We start from the raw sequence: 23324 nt of genomic DNA, 5'->3' as shown, positions 1-23324 counted from the left end.
GAATATTCCACAACCTTTTGGTTTTATTGTGCTTTATCCATAAGCTAATGTTCCAGTAATAAAGTTACTCTTGATGCTTGAGAAGATTTTATTACTGTAGTGTTAGTGTTTATTTTGTCATTGCAGCGCCTGAGCTGAGGGCAAACGAAACTGGCTGGCCCAGGGAGACGAGAGTTTCCCTGATCCTGCCGGCAGTATAAGTGCTAATGAGGTAATTCTCCCATTTTAGAATTTAAGAGCGCACTTCAAATTTTCTTTATGCTGCTACTTGATGAATCTTTACCCATTGCAACAGCGTCACTGATACCAAAATGCTGCAATTGGTCAGCTTTAAGCTCACACATCTGTCCTGCAATGGCCCAGTGGGTAAAGGCACTGCCTGGTGTAGGCCCCAGGTACAATCCACAGTTCTGCACTGCCTTGGCTGACCTCAGCTGGAGTGGAGGTTGAGCTTTTACAATTGGCCCCTGCAGCCCTGACTTAGGATGGGGAAAGTCGACCATGGGGTGCTGATCCGGCTGTAAAGTGTGCACGTGTCGTCATCGGACAGGATCGGGGGTTGCCGTGATGCCCGCTATAGTTGACTAACCTGTTGATCCTCAATGTCAAGGTTCACGTACAGAAAATGGCCTCGTGGGCGAGATACTGGAGGGTGCTTGGTACCTAGGGAACTGCATCCCAGCAAGAGTCAGTGCCTTCAAGAGAGGAGAGAAAATTAGGGGGGTGGAGATGTGGGGAATGCTTGTGATTTTATATATAAGAATTTATTTATGAATAGAGAACCATATCCCTGGTTGCTGATGTGACTTTTGGCTTTTGTTCAGTTTAATTGTGAACAGCAATAAATGCAAAGCTATGTTAATTTATCTAACTTGTTTTCCTGCAGAATTCGGAAAAAAATACAACCACAACTTTCAGATACTCACAGGTTAGCACAACTGCACTTACTAATGTAATGGCTCATGTTGAGCATAAACACCAGCATGGATCTGTTGAGCCGAATGGCCTGTTTCTGTGCTGTACATTCCAAGTATCATAGGTACAACACAGGAGGAGGCCATTCGGCCCATCGTGCCTGTGCCGGCTCTTTAAAAGAGCTATCCAATTAATCCCACTCCCCTGCTCTTTCCCCATAGCCCTGTATTTTTTTTCCCTTCAAGTATTTATTGAATTCCCTTTTGAAAGTTACTTTTGAGTCTGCTTCCACTGCCCTTTCAGGCAGCGCATTCCAGATCATAACAACTCGCTGCTTAAAAAAAAATCTTATGTCACCTTTGGCTCTTTTGCCAATCACCTTAAATCTGTGACCTCTGGATACCAACCCTTCTGCCACTGGAAACAGTGTCTCCTTATTTACTCTATCAAAACCCTTCATGATTTTGGACACCTCTACCAAATCTCCCCTTAACCTTCTCTGCTCTAAGAACAATCCCAGCTTCTCCAGTCTCTCCACATAACTGAAGTCCCTCATCCCTGGTACCATTCTAGTAAATCTCCTCTGCACCCTCTCCAAGGCCTGGACATCCCTCCTAAAATGTGGTGCCCAGAATTGAACACAATACTCCAGCTGAGGCCTAACCAGTGTTTTATAAAGGTTTAATATAACTTCCTTGCTTTTGTACTTTATTAATAAAGCCCAGGATCCAATATGCTTTTTTAAGAGCCTTTGCAACTTGTCCTACCACCTTCAAAAATTTGTGTGTGTGCGCCCCCAGGTCTCTTTGTTCCTGCACCCCCTTTAAAATTGTACCATTTAGTTTATATTGCCTCTCCTCATTCTTCCCACCAAAATGTATCCCTTCACACTTCTCTGCATTAAAATTCCATCTGCCATGTGTCTGCCCATTTCACCAGTCTGTCTATGTTCCCCTGAAGATGTAATTCTGTGTAGTTTTATTGCAGGTCGCAGACAATCTGTATTAATAATAAACACCCTGAGTACCGTCTGTTAAACTTCTTCATCTGACCTCAACCGAGGTAGTCAGGGGGCGCTACAATTGGCGTCAGTGCCCCTCGTTTACGGGCAGGGGGCAAGCAGCCAAGGTTACAGCCCCTGATCACCATCAAGCAACCTCCTGCTGGAAAAGTGCATGTGTGTGGGCATTGGATGAGTATGTTATTGGCTGTGATGCCCACCATGGTAAAATAGTCATACCTGATGTCCATATGCTTGCAGCTTCCAGCAGGTGTCACTGGCCATCGACTAGGAACCTGCCAGGTCTTGTCCTCTTGATCCAGGGATTCTGAGGTTAATTGCAACTCTGGCTGAACTCAGCACAGAAATGGGGTTTAAACCTTGATTTCACTTTTTTTTAAAAAAACAAGCACTAACACGAAAGAAACTTGACAAGGGGCTCCTTCCTCTAGTGGGTTTGTTCAGGAATCTACGGTGGGATTATGTAATTCAGGGAATAAAACCAGGTAATTCCCATTTGCTCACGCACTGTTTGTGGCGGGGTGGTAAAAGGCAGGGGAAATATTGCACTGACGTGGTAATTGTGCTTGTGAATGTTAAAGATGCCATTCCCCCACCAAACACCTCCGCCAACAATATGATTTTGTCCGTATGCTTCACAATTGCAGTGCTGTTTGACTGCAGTCAATCCTGTGCTGCTCCCTGTGCTCTTGTGACTGTATTTATTAATTTAAAAAGTACATTGGAGACATCTAGTGGTAGCAAAGCGTACGACTTGCAACTTTTTCCAGCCTTTGTCCAGGATTGGGGATTTTCTTTTCTTTGTTTGTAAAGTTACTGGATGTAGTTGTGAAAGTGGGATCGCTCGTGTATGCACGGATGCAAAATATCTGTGTGCCACTTTTGTTTTTAAGGCAGCAATGAGGGGCTAGTCCAGTCTTCCATTGTCAAAGTGAGCCACTCCAGAGCTGGGTTGGTCTCCCTAGTTTCAGATACAGTTTATATAAATTGAGATTTGTGTGGCACCTTGCCCTCTTTTTGGACTGTCCTGTGCAGTATTTTCTCAGGCAGCTATTAATTCAGTTCTAATTCCAGGTGTTATTTCATTGTCCCTGCCAGGCCTCCAGTGTGCTGCAGCAGATATCAATTTCACTGGGGCCGAGGGTGAAATCACAAACTCGCTTTGTGTGGCACAGTGTATTGGGCTTTCAAGCCCTGCACTACCACAGTACCTCTAAATGAATGGCATCTGCTTAAGTATTCAGCAGCATCACTCTCCACTTCATGTGCCCCATCATTTTGCGAGTGCTCGATTGAGTGTAACAGTTGTAATCTTCTGGTGTCGCTTAGGTATTAAGTTTTGTAACCCTCCTGGTTTTTATTTTCCCTGTGAAAGTGGGGAACGGCAACTCATCGGCCCTTGTCCCAAAAGGGTGGAATTTATGCGTAACGGTGGGAGATATTTAGGACCAGGCACTTCGCATTGTTCTCTCCCTCAATTTTAGGTGGAGATTGGGAGGCAAGTGCTTTGATTATAAAGTCTCTCCCATCCCATCCCCATTTACTTACCTCATCTCATTTATAAATGTTTTATCTTTGGGAAACTTTCACATCAGATGACAGCATTCTTGGGTCAGTTGAGGTAAGTTTTTTGGGTAAATAAGGAGAAACAGTTTCCAGTGGCAGAAGGGTCGGTAACCAGAGGACACAGATTTAAGGTGATTGGCAAAAGAACCAGAGGGGAGACGAGGAAACAAAAATGTACATACCAAGTTGTTGTGATCTGGAATGTGCTGCAACTTTCAAAAGGATATCCCCATCATCACAGAAGCCAGTCTTCAGCCAATTCGATTCACTCCACGTGATATCAAGAAACAGCTGAGTGCACTGGATACAGCAAAGGCTATGGGCCCCGACAACATCCCAGCTGTAGTGCTGAAGCCTTGTGCTCCAGAACTAGTTGCGCCTCTAGTACAGCTACAACACTGGCATCTACCCGACAATGTGGAAAATTGCCCAGGTATGTCCTGTCCACAAAAAGCAGGACAAATCCAATCCAGCCAATTACCACCCCATCAGTCTACTCTCAATCATCAGCGAAGTGATGGAAGTTGTTGTCGACAGTGCTATCAAGTGGCACTTACTCACCAATAACCTGCTCACCGATGCTCAGTTTGGGTTCCGCCAGGACCACTCTGCTCCAGACCTTATTACAGCCTTGGTCCAAACATGGACAAAAGAGCTGAATTCCAGAGGTGAGGTGAGAGTGACTGCCCTTGACATCAAGGCAACATTTGACCGAGTGTAGCACCAAGGAGCCCTCGTAAAATTGAAGTCAATGGGAATCAGGGGGAAAACTCTCCAGTGGCTGGAGTCATACCTAGCACAAAGGAAGATGGTAGTGGTTGTTGGAGGCCAATCATCTCAGCCCCAGGGCATTGCTGCAGGAGTTCCTCAAGGCAGTGTCCTAGGCCCAACCATCTTCAGCTGCTTCATCAATGACCTTCCCTCCATCATAAGGTCAGAAATGGGGATGTTCGCTGATGATTGCACAGTGTTCAGTTCCATTCGCAACCCCTCAGATAATGAAGCAGTCCGAGCCCGCATGCAGCAAGATCTGGATAACATCCAGGCTTGGGCTCATAAGTGGCAAGTAACATTCGAGCCAGACAAGTGCCAGGCAATGACCATCTCCAACGAGAGAGAGTCTAACCACCTCCCCTTGACATTCAACGGCGTAACCATCGCCGAATCCCCCACCATCAACATCCTAGGGGTCACCATTGACTAGAAACTTAACTGGACCAGCCATATAAATACTGTGGCTGCAAGAGCAGGCCAGAGGCTGGGTATTCTGCAGTGAGTGACTCACCTCCTGACTCTCAAGCCTTTCCACCATCTACAAGGCACAAGTCAGGAGTGTGATAGAATACTCTCCACTTGCTTGGATGAGTGCAGCTCCAACAACACTCAAGAAACTCGACACCATCCAGGACAAAGCAGTCCGCTCGATTGGCAGCCTATCCCCCACGTTAAACACCCACTCCCTCCATCACCGGCGCACGGTGGCTGCAATGTGTACCATCCACAGGATGCACTGCAGCAACTCGCCAAGGCTTCTTTGACAGCACCTCCCAAACCCGCAACCTCTACCACCTAGAAGGACAAGAGCAGCAGGCACATGGGAACAACACCACCTGCACGTTCCCCTCCAAGTCACACACCATCCCGACTTGGAAATATATCGCAGTTCCTTCATCGTCGCTGGCTCAAAATCCTGGAACTCCCTTCCTAACAGCACTGTGGGAGAACCTTCACCACATGGACTGCAGCGGTTGAAGAAGGCGGCTCCCACATCCCATGAACGAATAAAAAAAAAAAATCGGATAAATACTTGAAGTGGAAAAATTTGTAGGGCTATGGAGAAAGAGCAGGGGGGAATGGGACTAATTGGATAGCTCTTTCAAAGAGCCAGCACAGGCATGATGGGCCGAATGGCCGCCTCCTGTGCAGTATGATTCTATACTGAGTTTTCCCGTGTTGTGTTAGTTTTACTTTAAGCATCCCGTTGCACCAGCGTGACCCTCTCTTTTTGTACTACAAACAGAATGTTGGAAACACACAACAGCACCAGAGAAAGAAAGAAAGAGAGGGGTTAAGGATTCAGCTAGGCCCCTTTCATTCAGGTGTCTCTTTCAGATGCTGACCAACCATCCGTGCATTTCCAGCAGTCTCTGCTTTTATTTCTAGTTTCCAGTATTTTCCATTTTATCTTTTCAATTTATAATGTGCTTTGACATCCGGTGTCTTACGCAAGAGAGAAGATCCCAATCCGCTCTGGCCACCTGAGGTAAACGGACAGCGTTCTCGTATGCTGCTTCCCCAAGATTGTACTTTTTACATGCACGGCTCTTTTCTGTATTAACTCCTTTTAACTTTTTTTTTCCCACTTCAGCTGCTACAGAGGAGGTGGTAACTGCAGATTCGGTCGACTCGGCAATTCAGCAGGTTGTAGGGAGCGGAGGTCAGAGGGTCATCACCATAGTGACAGACGGTGGTGTACAACTGGGTAACCTTCAGGCGGGCATTAATACCGGTGGCATCGGCCAACCATTCATTGTGACCATGCAGGATGGGCAGCAAGGTGGGTCTCTCAAGCAAGAAATGATTGCAGTCCAAGATTGAGTTTCATTGGATACCCGGAGATGCTGAAGAACTTGCAGTGAACTTGTTTATCCTTTACTTTTCTCCCGTCCTCTCGTCTCAATTCTCTCCCCTCCCCAGTTCTCTTCCCTTCTTGTGAAGGCGTCATCTCTCTTGCTGGAGTACACCGGTTATCCACGTGTGCCCTTTCCAGCAAGAGTTTGTAGTTCTTTTTTCCCTTCTTGTCCTTTTTTGGGGAGGTGAAGCCAACTGCTGCCCCCAGTTGAGACCTGCTAACTCGGCACAGACTGAGGATCAGACCTTAAACTTTCCCGGTCCATACAGCTCATTGCCGCAGTGCCATGGTGCATTCGCTTACTGAGCCACCAGGAGCTGTAAAGAAACAAATTCTTCCTTGGTGTGTAGCTGTACATGCGTGATAATTAAAGGAGAGAGTCAAACGTTCAATAAAATTATATGAAATGCCTATTGAGTAACCTCACTTAGGAGAAGTACTAGAGGGCGTCTGGAACCCATGGATTTTTACCTCTGCAAGAGTCAGCTCTTTCAGGAGCGGAGGGAGAAAATTGTGGGGAAAATACAGTTAATAATGGGGTTGAGAGAACGGGTAAAATGGAGTACAAACTTAATAACGAAACAGAAATGGGTGCATGTGGGTACTGTCTGATTTAATCAAAGTGTTCTACCAGCAGAGACAATATTAGTTACCAGAATCCTGTTCTTTATTTAGTTCTGACAGTCCCAACCTCCCATGTTGAAGAAGAGACCATCATCACAGAAGAATTGTCAACAAAGAAGCAGTGTCTGGAGGCAGTCCTTAACCACTCGGGGTCAATAGAGAAGGTATAGTGGAGTGCACTAGATCTGTTCTTTAAAGAAAAAATGTTTTGTTGATATTCCTTTTGAGTAACTTTTGTCAGCTTATGAAATGCAAGTGAAGTATTAGAGCTCTGAAGTTCAAAAGTTCAAGTGATCAGAGGTTATGTCATTGGACCTGTGAAATAATCTAAAGTGATGGTCCTGTTTGCTATAAACAGACACACAAGTCACTAAAAGTAGCGAGGCAGGCTAATAAGGCCATAAATTTCTAGAGGGATAGAATTGAAAAGCAGAGATGTTATGTTAAACTTCCACAGAACCTTGGTTGGACTGCACTTGGAGTACTGTGCACAGTTCTGGTCTCCATATTATAAAAAGGATATAGAGAAGATGTAAAAAAAGATTTACAAGAATAATACCAGAACTGTGAGGTTATAACTATCAGGAAAGATTGAACAGGCTGGAGTTCTTTTCTCTAGAAAAGAGAAGGCTGAGGGGTGACCTGATGGAGGTCTTTAAGACTATGAAAGGGTTCGATAGGGTAGACGTACAGAAGATGTTTCCACTTGCGGAGGAGACCAAAACCAGAGGCCATAAATATAAGATAGTCACTAATAAGTCCAATAGGGAATTCAGGAGCAACTGCTTTACCCAGAGAGTGGTTAGAATGTGGAACTCGCTACCACATGGAGTGGTTGAGGCTAATAACAGATGCCTATAAGGTGAAGCTAGATAAACAGATGAGGGAGAAAGGAATAGGATGAGATGAAGAGGGGTGGGAGGAGGCTCTTTGGAGCATAAGCACCAGCATAGACCAGTTGGGCCGATTGGCCTGTTCCTGTACTGTACATTCTATGTAACCAGAAATAACTTTTTAATTAATTCACTCTAATGGCTGAACAGTAGAACTGTCCTGCTGCATTACGATACCAGGTGGACCCTTGTGACACGTATGTCTGAGATTGAGTTACGTGACTGAACTCTCATCAGTTACCGGAGAGGTATATCTATAGGAAAATCTATGTGATTGCTGTCTGTGGCCCTTTCACTTACCGTGAGACTAGATTGTGTTGCAAGAAAGAGTAAGGGGGGATCGAGTGAGTAATAATGTGCGAGAATACGATCAAACAAGTTGTCATGATGATTCTATAATGCACAACAAAATGATCATGAGATCTACGACCCCTCCTATCTCCTCTCCCTCCCCCTTGTCTCCCCCTCTCACATTACATATTAGACGGTGAGTGCAGATCAACAGGGTAACACGATACAGTGTGAGCACAATATAAGTGTTAAGTAAGCACTGATATAGGGCGTTCAGAGTATAATTGTTGGTTAGTCAGGGAACTTTGCAAATTGTAATGTGCTTGCCAGCTTCAAGCTGCAGTTCAGATATATCTGGCATTTGGTTTTGCATCTGTAACAAAGAGCAACCTCATTTTGTGCTAGTTGTACAGTTTTAATATATATTGTAAAAAAATACTTTTTTTTTTAAGTGGTGCTATTTTGAGGCAGCCTTCCACATATGCTTAGCAAAATAAATTATCACCACATACTCCTCAGAAAAACAGACCTGAAAGGAGTTTTACCCATGATTTTGAGATTCATTTTGCAGCCATGGCCTGGGAGGTGGCCAATGCTGTTCATCAAACAGTTCTAAAATGACAAAAGCAAAATACTGCGGATGCTGGTAATCTGAAATCGAAACATAAAACTGCTGGAATAACACTCAGCAGGTCAGGCATGATCTGTGGAGGGAGGGAGAGAGAGAGAAACACACGAGTTAATATTTCAGTTATAAAATGGCACTGTGGGTCACCCGGTCAAACAGCGGATTTCTCGTTGCAGGACTCGAACGACAGCTTGGAGAGGGAGCTGCTTCAGAAGCAGCTGTACGAGGCCAACAGCAAAGCCCAGGAGTATCGGCAGCAGCTGCTGAAGAAGGAGCAGGAGGCCGAGGAGTACCGCATGAGGCTGGAGGCCATCGCCCGACTCCACACCAGCGCCGAGGAGATTACCATCGTGGAGGAGGTGACAGACGACGGCGCTGGCACGGTTATCACAATGGCCGCGGAGCTGGAGGGACCCGAGACCACGGTGGAAACAATGGAGCAGCCCACCGACATGGCGACGGAGACAGTGACTTCGTAAAAAAAAAAAATCCTTGGCTCGCGAACCTTATTCTTAAATTTTGTCACAACACAACAACAACAATAACAAAAGAAACCAAAACAGTTCAGCCAAGCTGCTGGTCACTGCCACACCACACAGAGACGTTCATTTTTTTTCTGATTGCACAAGGACTCCTGTGGGAACTCCACACCAGGAAACCTCCGAACACTAGCAGGTACAATTTTCCCAGACGTTCAAATTCACAATTCCTGCTCGACCAGAAGAAAAGCCGGGAGCTGGAAGAGGCAGCTGGGGTTACGGTTTGGGGGGTGGCGGGGGAGGGGGGGGGGGGCGGGTTTGGAAATCAAACAGCTTTGCTGTTCCCGGTGGGGGGGTATTTTGCCCCGGAAGCTCAGCGCTCCGGCGGGGAAGGCTGATGAAATGACGCCAATCCCGCAGCAGATGCGTCCACGAGTGTGGACGCCATGAACTGTGTCGGCTCTTGTCTTCTCTGGGCCATTGATGTACGTGTGCGTTCGTGTTTCTTTTTAAACGTTCAAAATAAGAAAAGCAGAACCTGCTTGCCTCGATTTAAGGAGAAGAAAGAACGGCACAGAATGTTCTGGTGGATGATTTTAAATTATTTTAAAATGCACGAATCCTCCATGCTATAATAGGCAATCAATTATTCATCTGGTAAAGGGAACATTTTAGGTTTGCGAGGGAGAGAGTCCAATATTAGAGACTTTAAAAGTTGTTTGGTAATAATATTTGGTATTGTCAAGTACAAATTCATTTGTTCATATTCCCACATATTTTTCATATTTTTCCTCTCTTGAACTCGAGTAGAAAACAGGCTTTTTACTCCCTGTCTACGTTTCTGCGAAAGTTAAGAGGCTCTCAAGACTTGCTTTTATATAGCGCCCTCTTGCATTGCTCAGAAATGTCTCGAAGCACTTCACCCTGCAGTGAATTACTCTGAAGTGCGGCGACTTGTTATGGAGGCAAAGTTTAACCAGCAAAATATGGCGATGAATTCAATCTGTTCCTCGTTGTGAGAACGCTGTCCTTAACCTTGGGGACCTCGGAAGGGATGAGTCACCATCGGTTTTCTTTTCGAAAGAGAGTCCAGGACGGAGACAAAGACTAGAGTTGAAATGTCGTCTTCCCCCCCGCCCCTACTGTTTTCAGTTGTTTATTTTGAAGATTCAGGCTGCCGTTAATTCTGGCACTGCTCGGCAAGAGACGAGCTCCGTCGCCCATCCACGCATTGGAAGGGTGAATTTGGGCCATCGGTTGGGCTTGGAGTTGGTATCTGTGCTTGGAGGTATTCCTGGAGGTTTTATCGCATCGCCTCGCCTCTAACCGCCCCAAAACTGTTCAAAGGAAATGGGAAAAAAAAAACACAATTTTTTAATGTCCCTATGATTTTTTTTTTTCCTGGGTGTTGCCCTACAGCAGTGTCCAGGAGATGAATCTTTAGTTCCTGGAGACTCCAGGCCATTCCTGGAGGGTTGGCAACCCCTAGTTGGGCCAGAAAAGCAGGTCTTTGCAGAACCCGCTGATTTTGCCGACTTTTGAAGTCTTGTCTCGTTTCTCCCTCTTGATCCCAATTAAAACGGGGCTGTATAATTATTCCAAGGGATAATCTTGAGCACATCCAAGGAATCCAAAAACCCAGGTTCAAAGACCTGAAGTTTGGATTCATTTTGCCAATGTTCCTTGTACTTTTTTCTTTAAAAAGTAAAGTTGTGTCATTGCACCTTCTGCCCTTCACCGCTCCTAGACAGACGTTGGAATTCAGGAGTAACTGCACCGTTTTCAATTATAGATTTACGGTTCCTTGATGATTTGGAGGTAAATGCCAAGTCTAATGTGGTGCGGAGGTTGGTTAAAAGACAGCATCCAGCCCTGTGATACCCAACGTGGTGGAATAGTCAGCCAAATATTCACGACCTGGGCTTGCACGTGAATGGCCTCTTGAGTGTGTATGAGGTACTGGGAAGTGGGTGACACCAAAAGGGCAGTTTCCCCCATTCTTAGTGAGTAGGAGGGGAGCGCCTTTGTATGATAGAAGTACCCGTTTACTACCCTCTGCGCCTCCCCCCTCCACTCTGGACCCAAAGATCTGCTTTTAACTGATTCTGGTCTGTAAAATGAAATCCAAAGAGCAGCAAATGAATTGGTCAGTGACACAATTTACTGGGGATGTGGTGGGGGGGGGGGGGGAAGAGACTTGACATTTATAAAGCGCTTTTTATTGTGTCTCTTGAGAAATGTCCCAAAGCACTTCCTATACAGTAAATTACTTTGCCTACATAACTAGCTGCACTTCAAACACTTGTTTGGTTTGGTGTCATTTCATTTAAATTGTAGAAGGTGATTACATTTTTAATAGATTTTTTCTAATAAACCTTCCTGTGGACAGGTTTGGTTTCCTCATTAACAGCGCTGCATTGTGCATTAGCTGTATGACCAGGGTCTCACGTAATTTCCCCGGCCCTTTTTTTATATTTAAAAAAAACATTTGTATTTTTTGAATCATTTTTATTGTCGTCTTAAGGTTGTGCCTAATAGTTACTTTAGAACTGAATACTCAGTTTACATAATTGGTTATGTTAAAGCATCATTTAAAATGGTGCCTTTTCTTCATCAGATGTGCATTTTGGGTCATGTGATTTAATTTTGGGGAATTTTCTGGAATTGGGGAATCTTGTCATGTGGGGAGTTGTAATTCTGTCGAAGGGCACGGTGGGTCGTTTGGAATGGCTATCGCCACTTTCAAAATGGCTGTTGGCCCATCCATCTTGATGGTTGCAACGTTGCTCAAAATGGCTGCCTATACAAGTCACAGGCGAAAGTAAAATGCTAGCATGTTACCCCATCCTCTCTGCTATTGCCTCGATGTTGGCCCAGCATTTGAACCCGTGGAGAAGCATCTCCATTTAGAGGTGTCACCCATTTGCCCAAACCAGGTGTGAAGCTATTTATTTTTTTAAAATTGCACCAAACATTGGACTTTTTCTATACGATTTTCGATTATCAAATTGTTAAGGCACTACCCTCCCAAAACCAGACTGTCTGGTTCAAAGCTGGGTGATGGTCACCCGATCCCCACTCGTTCAATTCTGGCAGTCTCCTCCCACATCCCCACCCCCCACCTCCCATTCTAAAATTAAACTGGCTCAGCCCATCGTTGGGCAGGCACTGTCTGCTCGTTCTCATGCTGGCCACTCTCTCCTTTGCGCTTCTTACTCTTCTCCTCCTCCTCCTCCTCCTCTTGCACAGTAGGAATATGTAACTTGCAATAAAGTGGGGTTCCTACTTAGTAACGTGTGTAATTATGCTTTCCAGTTTTGGCTTTTAGTACTTATACCGATCAGTGATGCTACAAGAGTTGTATAAAATGTTCAGGAACATGAGCAGCAGTTGCTTTCTGTAACTTTTTAAAAATGGTATCTCTAGAAAATAACAGCCAATTTTTGTTTTTCCTTCCCCCTCCAGTGACTGATTCTGAAATTCCTGCACTGCCACTTGGCACACAGAACACAGATTAGCTTGAATCTTATGAGCTCTGGGAATTAGATCCCAGAAACAAATCAAGTCTGTGTAATAATGGATCAGTGTGATGGGTCTCAGTGTAGCTCTTGAATGTAGGGTTACCTCCTTTTACCCAGTTCAGACTGGACCAGGGCAAGGTGGGTTGAAGGGGGAGGAACAGAGCCTATGGGGCAAGATGGGGGTGGGGACTGAGCCTACATTCTTGTGTATGTCTTACGGCTGCTGAAAATTCAGACTTATTGCCTCTACATCGTGGCACACAGAAACGCAATTGGGGGTAAATGAACTACCTTAGAATTGCTTGTGGGCACATTTGAGAAATTTGCAGGTTGCCTACTCAAAAACAGGGGTGTCTGTTTCAGAAGGGGGCAGGTGGCAATCTTCGTGCACATATTAGCAAATTACTGTTATTTTTGTTTGTTCCCTCCGCCAGTCCAGTGGAGGGTGCTATTCTGAGGAAGTGGCAGAGGCACATTGTTGGGGCAGTATCGAAGGAGCTCTACTCTGCATCCGACCCATTTTGTGGCTGTGTATTGAATTAGACCCCGGCTAGTGTGTGTTGGTACTGGTACAGTGCTGGTATCATTTTAGTGTCTGCTGGAAAAGGCCATATTGCAGCTGCTCCTGCACAAAGTAAGTGCCCCTTAAGCTGAACTGCAATAAATCTGTCTACTAGCAGTTGCCTGCTAGTATCGTCCGGTGTACACCTGCAAAGGGGGGGCTTCTAAAAGGAAAACTGAAATAAAGCTGACTGTAGCAAGCTCCTTTTCTCTTTCATACCATTTCTTAGATTTAATTAAAACCAGATTTTCCAGTACTGAGTTGCCACTGTAATTCCTGTTCTCCTCGTCCTACTTCCCCCCCCCCCCCCCCCCCAAACCCCCAACAAGAAGGAAGATCAACTGGTGTGCCTGTTTTCAGACCTCGTTGCTACCCAGTGACCCCTGTGGGCTTATGCCACATGGGGATGTCAGTCGAGGACAAGTTCGCACTCTCTGATGCCCCTGTGGTAGAACCCGCTGCCCGGACTCGCATGTTGAAGGATAGCCACTTGCTCGAGGTATTGGAGGGCCATCGGTGCCTGTGGATCCATATCCCTGCAGGTACCCTCCCATCTTCTGGAGATGAGGGGAGAAAACGGGATGTAATTCAGTAGGACCCGATCCCTGGTGGACCTAATGCCTGTCGCTTCCTATATCTCTGTCTCTCCCTTTCTCTGTCCGTTGAGATCCCAAACGTCATGGCTCTGCGAGGCTGCTTTTGGAGAGAGAAAGTAGGTTTTTCTCTAGGTTACCTTTTTGTATACCATTTGCTACCTTCTATAGGTCTACAAGACCACTTGTCTCTCACCTCCTCTCCAGGCAGAAAAGCCCAGTCTTTCCTCGATTCACCACTCCCTAATGATAGGGACCAGTCTCGAGGCTGTTCTCTGTGCTGTTTCCAGGGCTTGAATGTCTCGCTTGTTTTCTGTGCTGGTATAGCAGGCAAACCAGCCAACTCCACTGCTCCAGGCGAAGCGAAATGCTGCAGATGCTGGAAATCTGAAATAGAAACAGAAAATGTTGGAAAAGCTCAGCAAGTGAGGCAGCGTCTGTGGAGAAAGAAACAGAGTTAACGTTTCAGGTCAAAGACCTGACGGAAGGTCTTCGACCTGAAACGTTAACTCTGTTTCTTTCTCCACAGACGCTGCCTCACTTGCTGAGCTTTTCCAGCATTTTCTGTTTCTACTGAAGCAAGAATGGGAGCCAGCATGGGTGATTCAGGAATAACTGGGAGGCTTGTAAAGTGCCCTCTGTATATCCATCATCCAGTAAAAGCTGGAAGTTCCTGTGCAGTATAAAATTATAGAATGATATAGCACAGAAGGAGGCCATTTGGCCCATCGTGCCTGTGCCTGTATGATTCATAGATGTTCACTCATTCTTTGCTACATGATCTGCAGTGTTTCTCAGCATTACCTCTTTATTGAACTGTGCAGCCCTTAACGTATTTTTTTTTATTCGTTCATGGGATGTGGGCGTCGCTGGCGAGGCCAGCATTTATTGCCTATCCCTAATTGCCCTCGAGAAGGTATGCTGTCCGGGGAGAGCAGTTTTATCTTAAATTCTCCAAGCTGTGAGTGGCGCCTGTGCTAAACCTGCTTACTTTGTGTGACTTTATTTACATTTGTATCCCAACACACGTTGATTGGAATTGAGATTAATTTACCTCCTAATAAAATGCACCATTGGAAAACTGGAATTGTGGCCCTAAAATTTAACTATTCCACAGAGCCATACACGTTTCCAGCATAGTAGGAGGCCATTCAGCCCATCGTGTCTGTGCTGGCTCCTTACTAGAGCAATCCAAAAACTAATTCCACTGCCTCACTCTCTCCCCTTAGCCCTGTACCTTCCTCTGCTTCCAATGTTTATTCCATTTTTCTTTAAAAGATGATACGGTCTCTACCTCAATCACTCCCTGTGACAAGGCATTCCATGTTCCACCAACCTTCTGCATAAAGAAATTTCTCCTACCCTCTCTCCGCATTCTCGGTAACAATTTTAAATTGATGACCCCCTCGTCACTGACTTCCCAACCACAGGAAATAGTCTCCCCCTATTGACCCTATCTAAACTCTTCATCGTTTTTTTTAAAAACCTCCATTAATCCTCTCCTCAACCTTCTCTGCTCCTGTGAACAGTCCCAGTAGCTCAAGTCTCTCCTCATAGCTATAGTTTCCCATCCCTGGTGAATCTACGCTGTTTGCTCTCTATGGCTTTAATGTCCTTTTTATAATGGGGCTCCCAAAACTGCACACAGTGCTCTAACCATGGGCTAACAAACGTTTTGTACAAATTTATCATTACTTCTTTACAGTATAAATGTACAGCACACCTGGTGACAGCTGATCTTCACGTTCCGAGTAAAGTGAGTAAGTTGGGTAAGTTCCAACCATTGGGATTGCAGTTCATCACGGCTCATCTTAACTCCCATCTACCTGTCTTGGTTCTGTAACCCTTGATACCCTTGCCGAACAAAAAATTATCTGTGGGTGGCCATAATCAGGATCGGGTGTGATGCTCCCACAGTGGAATAGCTTGCTGACACTCAGTTTCCCTGTAGCAAGGAGCCAGCAACTGCAAAAAAAAAAGGGGGCAGAAACAGCAATGGTGGTGTACCCCTTCTGTGTGATTTGTGCTGGCATTCAAGAGCTGCCAGTATAGAATGCCAGTGTTGCCCTCGACTTATTCACTGCCTCAGTACCAACACAGATTAGGAAAAATTGCACCTAAGCCAATACGCTTTTACGGTTGTGCAGCTGATGCTCTTAATTCATAACCACAGACTGCTCTGACCAGTCCGGCAGCCTCCAGCGCTCCACTTGAGAACAGTTTGACAGTCCACTCCAGATACGACCCTTGCTTGCTGGGACAAACTCTGCAACTGGGCCGCTGGCTGTTTTCGAGTGGACGCTGGAAAACTTCTCCCCTCCGCCATTACGAGTCGCTGGAATCCCTGCACCTGTGCAGCCCATGACGTTTTCAGAACGGTCTTAAAATCCTTGTTGGCTTTTCTGCGCTTGTTCGTAAGGGGTTGGGCGGGGGGAGGCCGGGGAGGGAAGAGACAGTATGATAGGATGGCAGTGTAGGTCCTGATCCTCGGTTCAGCCATCTGAGGAAGTCCAGGACACAGCCAAAGCAGCTAACCGGTTCCTACTTGTCTTGTAGTGCTGTGTTGAGAGCGAGCATTGAGTGGGGACTGGGAGTTTAAGAAAATTGGGGAGGATGATGAATGGGAAATGGCAAATCCAATCCACCTGCTTCCTTTTGTTCTAGGATAGTGGAGGAGACAGGCACCTAACTGGGAGTCCCTAACAACCTAACCATGATCATGTTTGATACTTGGGTATCCGGTTTTTAGTTGCATTGGGTGGTGGGGGAGATGAGGAGTTTCAACAGAACCATTGTCGATGCCCAGTACTGTTTCCCCTATCAGTGCGTTCCGTCTGAATAAAGAGCTGAATATTCCAGCGTGATGGCAGCAGAGAGCTTTTGGAGGAGGGTGCGAAAAGGGGGCAGAAGCGGTGTCTAAATTTGTCCTGGGACACACTCTGCGCCCCTCCCGGGATTGTGGATCGTTTATACCTTTTTTCCCCCTCCCCCAGTAAAATTCAACGTTTTGTCTTGTCTTACAAAGATCTTGTTTTGCAATCATCTGTGATGAGTGAAAGTGGCTGCTGATTTTTTTTAATGTCGTAACGGATCAGTGAATTGATGTGCAGTAATCCGAACCCTGTGTGGGAAAGATGCACCCGTTCTCTCGGCTGCCCCCTCTTTTCCCCATATTACCACCGCCCCACATATTTACTTCAGCCAGAGTTAGTGGCTCCGGCGCTGGACTTGTCCTGTGATTGCGGCCCCATGTGTCTAGGTGATTGTCTAGCAAGCAGGCTTCTCACCCTTCCCTCCCTGCTCGTCATCCCAGAAAAGGCTTGTGTGTGTTTTTTTAAAAAATTATTTCCCCAGACTTCATCCTGGCTCTTGTGTTTACAAATTGGAAAACTTGCAGTTGGCGTTGGTGACATTTTTAAGATCATTGATGACCTGGAAGGAAGTGAATTCTCATTGCCCTCGGCTGTGAGGAGGCTCGAATTGTACCTGGTGCGCCTTTAGTACAATGTACTGTAACAGACTTTCAGTGTCTTGTGTACAGGATTCCTTTAGAACGAGCTGTGTTCTTTTTAGAACCTCTGCAAAATGATACAGATTGTTAAATAAATCTTGTATATACATTTTTGTACCATTATTAAGGGCAGACCTTTCCTAATAAATTACAAAAGATGAATTGTTTTATCGCGCGTGTGTGCTTTTTTTTGGATATAATCTTGCTGGGCTACAATTTCACAGGTGCCCGCTGGTATCAGCCGCATATAGTGACACCACTATTCCCGGCTAGGATGGAGATGATTGGGTAATTCCTCCGTCAATCACGCTGGGAGACCGCACTGTTGTAAGTGACTGGGATTGATTTTACGCACATAATTTGCATTCCATAACTATCCCTGCTTTTATCGGGAGAAGTTGCTGTAGTTTCGGTCATGAGCTCTGTTTGCTGTAGCTCGTAGAGACTCTTTTTTTTAAATAGTGTGCTGTTTAAATAGACTCTGTTTGAGTTCTACCATAAGTCCTGCCCTGCCCCGCCTCGCCTCCACCTCATTAGCTGACACAATGGTGTCAATAGATACTTTGTCCCGTATCTCACCCAAGTGGCCATTGGCAATCTGAGAGGTCATTCGACTGCAAGGGGCATCGAAGTGGGCTTGATCCCTTTCCTCCTGTCTAATCCCTGCTGCACTTTCAGCAGCCGTGATAGTGATCATGAGCAGGAGCCCTGGCTATGTTTTCTTTTCCTCCCCCTTCCTCCTCCTTGACCCAGGAGCTCAGCCTAGGGTTGCTAACTCTGGCTGGAGGTAATCCTGGAGGTTTGATCACGTGACACCTGATCACTTGACGCTTGCCCGCAGTTTGCAAATGTTGTTGTAGTTACCTTTTTATAAAGATTGGGTCTCCTGTAGTTAAAAGAAAGAACTTGCATTTATATAGCGTCTTTCACGACCTCAGGGCATCCCAAAGCGCTTTACAGCCAATGAAATACTTTTGAAGTGTAGCCACTGTTGTAATGTAGGGAAACACAACAGCCAATGTGCACACAGCAAGATCCCACAAACAGCAATGAGATAACGACCAGATTATCTGCTTTATTGATGTTGGTTGAGGGATAAATATTGACCCAGGACACTGGGGGAGAACTCCCTTTCTCTTCTTTGAAATAGTGGCCGTGGGATCTTTTACGTCCGCCTGAGAGGGCAGACGAGCCCTCGTTTTAAGGTCTCATCCGAAAGACGGCACCTCCAACAGTGCAGCGCTCCCTCAGTACTGCACCGGGAGTGTCAACCTAGATTATATGCTTAGGTCCTGCAGTGGGGCTTGAACCCATCTAACTCAAGGACGAGTGCTACCGCTACCAAGGTAAAATGTTGAGTGAGGATGGGATCGGGCTTGCCCATGATGTCTTCAGTGGTTGAATAGTCTATTGACAATCACTATGGAGCTCACACCTAGATGAGGTGCTTATGGAATGTACCACGGCGAGAGAGAGGGGGACAGAAAACTAGCTCAAAGAGAAAGAAGTTGGCATCGTACCATTGACTTGTCACTTTAGTTTCTTTAATAAAGCAACGGTTGTTCTGTCATTTGGGAGGAAAAAAATCATTGAGAAAGAGAAAATAGTCACAAACGAGCAAATGCATTGCCCGGCCCAGAATGTGATTTATTCGCACGCCTGGAGGGGAGAGGTAATTTGTAGTTGTCATACAGATTTCTGGCAGTTTCGTGTCATGTCACATCTGAACGGTTGCAAGCCCCTTTGCCAAACTCCAACATTAACTTGCAAACGATTGCGTGGACCTCGGCTCATTGGAAGAGCTTTTAGCAAAAGGCCAAGCAAGTTCTGATGCATTCTGATCAACCCCACCTTGTTTTTTCCACTCTCCTCCCCTTATTCCACCAATCTCTTGAACCCATTTATGGTTGCATTATCCAACGACAATTCCTGTATACATTTCCACTGCATGGGCTTGACTTTCAGTTGATCTCACCCTCCTGTCAGCTACAGTCACTTTCAAAACACAATCTCTTTCTAAAGTTGATGAGAATTTCCCCTGTGAGTTACACTTATCCCTTGGGCAGAGTTATAGGAGGTCCATGACTCTGCCTGCAGGCAAAATGGAACATAAGAACATAAGAAATTGGAGCAGGAGTAGGCCAATCGGCCCCTCGAGCCTGCTCCGCCATTCAATAAGATCATGGCTGATCTGATCCCAACCACAAATCGAAAGAACACAAGAAGTAGGAGCAGGACCCGGCCACACAGCCCCTGGGCCCTCTCCGCCACCCACAGGGCATTGACCGATCCGAACTCAGCTTCATGTCCAATTTCCTGCCCGCTCCCCATAACCCCTAATTCCCTTTACTTCTAGAAAACTGTCTATTTCTGTTTTAAATTTATCTAATGATGTAGCTTCCACAGCTTCCTGGGGCAGCAAATTCCACAGACCCACCACCCTCTGAGTGAAGAAGCCTCTCCTCATCTCAGTGAGGAGAAACTTCTTCGCAGGGAGGAATTTGGTAGAGGTAGTCTTGGGTATTGTCAAGTCAGCTGTCGGCCACCAATGCCCCAAACAGAGACTGGCACGGGAAGGAGTTGAATTAATGAAACCCGCTCGTTCACGAAGAGCGGAAGAGTTGGTCCCTTTCACTTCCTCTTCCTTATCTCGTTCACGCCATCCTGTAGTCCAAGGTCTCCTTTTCCGTGTACTCTGTCCATGTGGAGGAGGGCATGTTCCGGTAAGGGTCCAGTAGGATGCGGAAGCAGCGAACGACGAGGAAGCCCAGGAAGATGAAGAGGAAGGCGAGGAAGACAAAGGTGGTCTTCTGCTCCAGGGTCACGGGGCTGACGGATGAGCCAGCGGCCGACACCGGAAGGATGGTGTTCAGGAGGTCGTCAGTCATCGCTGACACTTTGGTTCGTTCGGCATCAACCCTCTGAATCTTCATTCCATTGAGCCAACTGCTTTGGAAAACCTGTATTGAAAATGGAGAGCAAATTAAAAATCTTTTTTATACGTGTCCCTCTTAAACTGCCTATATAATATATTAAAAAATCTTATGCCTGCATGCAGTTCCTGTCTCCAAAACCTTACTTAATTGTGTTAGGGAGGGGAAAAAGTGGCCAGGATTCCAGACTGGAGTGGGACTTAAACCGCCAATCTACTGACTCGGAGAGGAGCGGGCTACCCACTGAGCCACAGGTAACACTCGTGTCGGTAAAGGGAAGGCCTGAGATCAGGAAGATCTCCCTCACACAAAGTCATCAACACTTGGAACAGAGTTCCAGGGCAACGGAGGCCATAAGCCCTGGAATTATTTAAGAAACAATTGTATGCCTGGATTCTGAGCCTCACATTTTAGGAAGGACGTCAAGGACGTGGACAGAGAGAAGCTGGGATTGTTCTCCTTAGAGCAGAGAAGGTTAAGGGGTGAGTTAATGGATTGAGGGATTTTGATAGAGTACGTAAGGTGGGAGGATCGGAAACCAGAGGACACAGATTTAAGATAATTGGCGAAAGAACCAGGAGGGAAGATGAGAATTTTTTTTTACGCAGCGAGTTGTTATGATCTGGAACGTGCTGTCTGAAAGGGCGGTGGAAGCAGATTCAGTGGTAACTTTCAAAAGGGAATTGGATAAATACTTGAAAAGGAAGAAGATTTGCAGGGCTGGGGGAAAGAGCAGGGGGGAGTGGGACTAATTGGATTGCTCTTTCAACGAGCCAGCACAGGCACGATGGGCCGAATGGCCTCCTTCTGTGCTGTGTGATTCTATGATGTCATGACGACAAGAGGCAGCTATCGATCTCCCCCGAGCGCACAGTGGCTGCACTCTCAACAGGGAGAACAGCACATTTCAAACACCTTCTTTCCTGGTGCAGCTTAAGTGGTGGCGATGAATTATTGTGCAGACTGTAAGGCCTGAAGAGGGAGTTCTCGGGCTGTGTGTGTTTAATAGGCATTGTGCTGGAGTCCAGGGGATTCCCTTGAATCTACCTATTCCACTCCTTAGATAATCGTCTGCATTTCAATCAATACCCTTATACATTATTCAAGCATTCCCTGTTGTGGAATGCAGGGGCAATCACCAGTGAGACATGGAAATACAGCTAAATACAGACAATTGTCAGGCTGTCTCTCGTGATTTGTAACCTGCTTCCAGTGCTTGTCAAAAATAACAAATAGGATCGATTTCTTTGTTTCATCCCTTGGCTCTCCGCCTTGGTGTCACCTCGGGCAACTTGTGCCCTGGCGTCTGTTTGTGGCCTTAGTGGGGTTACCCTAAATTTGTTCTGTTTCCCAATTTCCTTCCGCCCTTATGCTTGGTTCTGACCTGGTGTCTCCCTGTGGTGGAGGGATAAGGCTGGGAGCTCAGTGGGTGAATGCACCACCATATGTCTGAAGCGCTCACGCCTCTCAGTCAGAAGGTCGTGGGTTCGAGTCCCCACTCCAGAGGCTTCAGCACGTAATCCAGGCCGACACTCCCAGTGGCAGTACCGAGGGAGTGCTGCACTGTCGGAGGTGCCCTCTTTCGGATGAGACGTTAAACCGAAGCCCCGCCTGTCCTCTCAGGCGGACGTAAAAGATCCCACGGACACTATTTCAAAGAAGAGCAGGGGGAGGTCTCCCCAGTGTCCTGGGCCAATATTCATCCCTCAACCAACATCACTTTAAAAACAGATTACCCAGTCATTATCACATTGCTGTTTGTGGGATCTTGCTGTGCGCAAATTGGCTGCCACGTTTCCTACATTGCAACAGTGAGTACACTTCGAAAAGTACTTCAATGGCTGTAAAGCGCTTTGAGATGTCCTGAGATTGTGAAAGGCGCGATAGAAATGCAAGTCTTAGATTACATTTCTAATCAGAGACAGACATACGAACATAACAGAAAGTAGATTTTTTTTTATTCGTTCGTGGGATGTGGGCGTCGCTGGCGAGGCCAGCATTTATTGCCCATCCTATTAGAAAGGAAACAGAGAGAACAAAACTATGATTGATCAGACAGACAGGAAAACAAATTGGTGATATGATACAAAATATATCAGGTAAATGGATAGAAATGGTTGCCTTTGAATATGCCGAGGGGCTACCCTGAGGGTTTAGTTATTAAATACATCATGTAGTGTGGAACTAACTCCCAGGTTTGGCTCCCGGTCTGTGCTGAATTAGTTAATCACAGCCGGTTTCAGCTGTTTGGCGGCTGGAATTGTCCATGGGTTAGGGAGATGGGGGGTAAGATCACCTAGGCTCCGCCCCTCTGATCGCTGTCCAGTGCGGGTACGGAAAGGGTCTCCTTCCACAGTCGAGCAGCCCGCCAAACCCCACCTTGAGAATGGCCAGACACACGACGGAATGGTACCTTCAGGAGAGGAGGGGGAGATAATCAGGAGGAAAGAAAGAGATAGCCCCTCCTTTTCCACCAGCTTCAAGCAGTTTTAATTCCCAAATACTTGTTAACCCCAACTTTTCCCTCTCCTCTTGGAGCACATTCAATCCTATCAGCACCTTACATGGAAAACTGATAGGAGTGTTTCAGCGACAGGGAGAGATTAGAATACGGTTCACCCATTTGGTTCGGAGAGGGAGAAAATACAATTATACCAAGAAAGACTCAACTTGTTAACCATTAATTCCCACACTGACAAGATAGTTCGAAAGGAAGCACAAAAAGACAATTTTCAATTAGATAACAAAGGACAATTTTTTTTTAATTTAAAAAAAAGTACATTACATTTTGTACCAGCCTCTGGCAGATTAAATATGAATGGGAGATGCACTTTATCAGAAATGTATTTTTTAAAAAAGATTAACAAAAGGTATATCGAACTCTGAAATTAATTTGCTTCCCAATTAAGTCACTCTGTTTTTAAGTTGCAATGTGAACGTATTTATAATACATACCCAGCTGTTTTTTTTGCAGAGATGTACACCAGTTCCTCGTATGAGCTGCTCTTTGGTTATCGGCTGCTGTGGTAACAGTGGTTGTGATTTATTCCTTACTAATTTGCTACTGTGATTGGAATGGAATGGAAAAATAGCCTCTACTTTCCACACACACCCACACACACACACCCCCACACACACACACGGGGGGCAGCATT

General features: G+C 45.9%; 2 protein-coding genes across 3 annotated transcripts in view; one reads left to right on the top strand and one right to left on the bottom strand.

The window, feature by feature from the left end:
* The window catches only part of LOC137306618 (GA-binding protein subunit beta-2-like), a 49295-nt gene extending 35163 nt beyond the window's left edge, over positions 1–14132 (top strand). Inside the window, exons 6-9 of one of the 2 annotated variants that reach the window (XM_067975921.1) lie at positions 887–928; positions 5871–6059; positions 6810–6922; positions 8747–14132. In XM_067975921.1, the coding sequence (XP_067832022.1) occupies positions 887–928; positions 5871–6059; positions 6810–6922; positions 8747–9049 (647 nt within the window). In that variant the 3' untranslated portion in view covers positions 9050–14132. The remainder of the gene's footprint in view (positions 1–886; positions 929–5870; positions 6060–6809; positions 6923–8746) is intronic. The other variant, XM_067975922.1, reaches the window with a different exon arrangement.
* A 4631-nt stretch (positions 14133–18763) lies between these two features.
* On the bottom strand, positions 18764–23324 carry LOC137306745 (cortexin-3-like). The gene is made up of 2 exons (XM_067976113.1): positions 23125–23324; positions 18764–20196 (listed from the first exon to the last, which is right to left on the bottom strand). The coding sequence occupies exon 2, from the start codon at positions 20167–20169 to the stop codon at positions 19891–19893; it is 279 nt and encodes a 92-aa protein (XP_067832214.1). The 5' UTR covers positions 20170–20196; positions 23125–23324; the 3' UTR covers positions 18764–19890.

The sequence above is a fragment of the Heptranchias perlo genome, chromosome 44 (genome assembly GCF_035084215.1).
Source record: "Heptranchias perlo isolate sHepPer1 chromosome 44, sHepPer1.hap1, whole genome shotgun sequence".
NCBI lineage: Eukaryota > Metazoa > Chordata > Chondrichthyes > Hexanchiformes > Hexanchidae > Heptranchias > Heptranchias perlo.
This window is presented reverse-complemented; position numbering and strand designations above follow the sequence as displayed.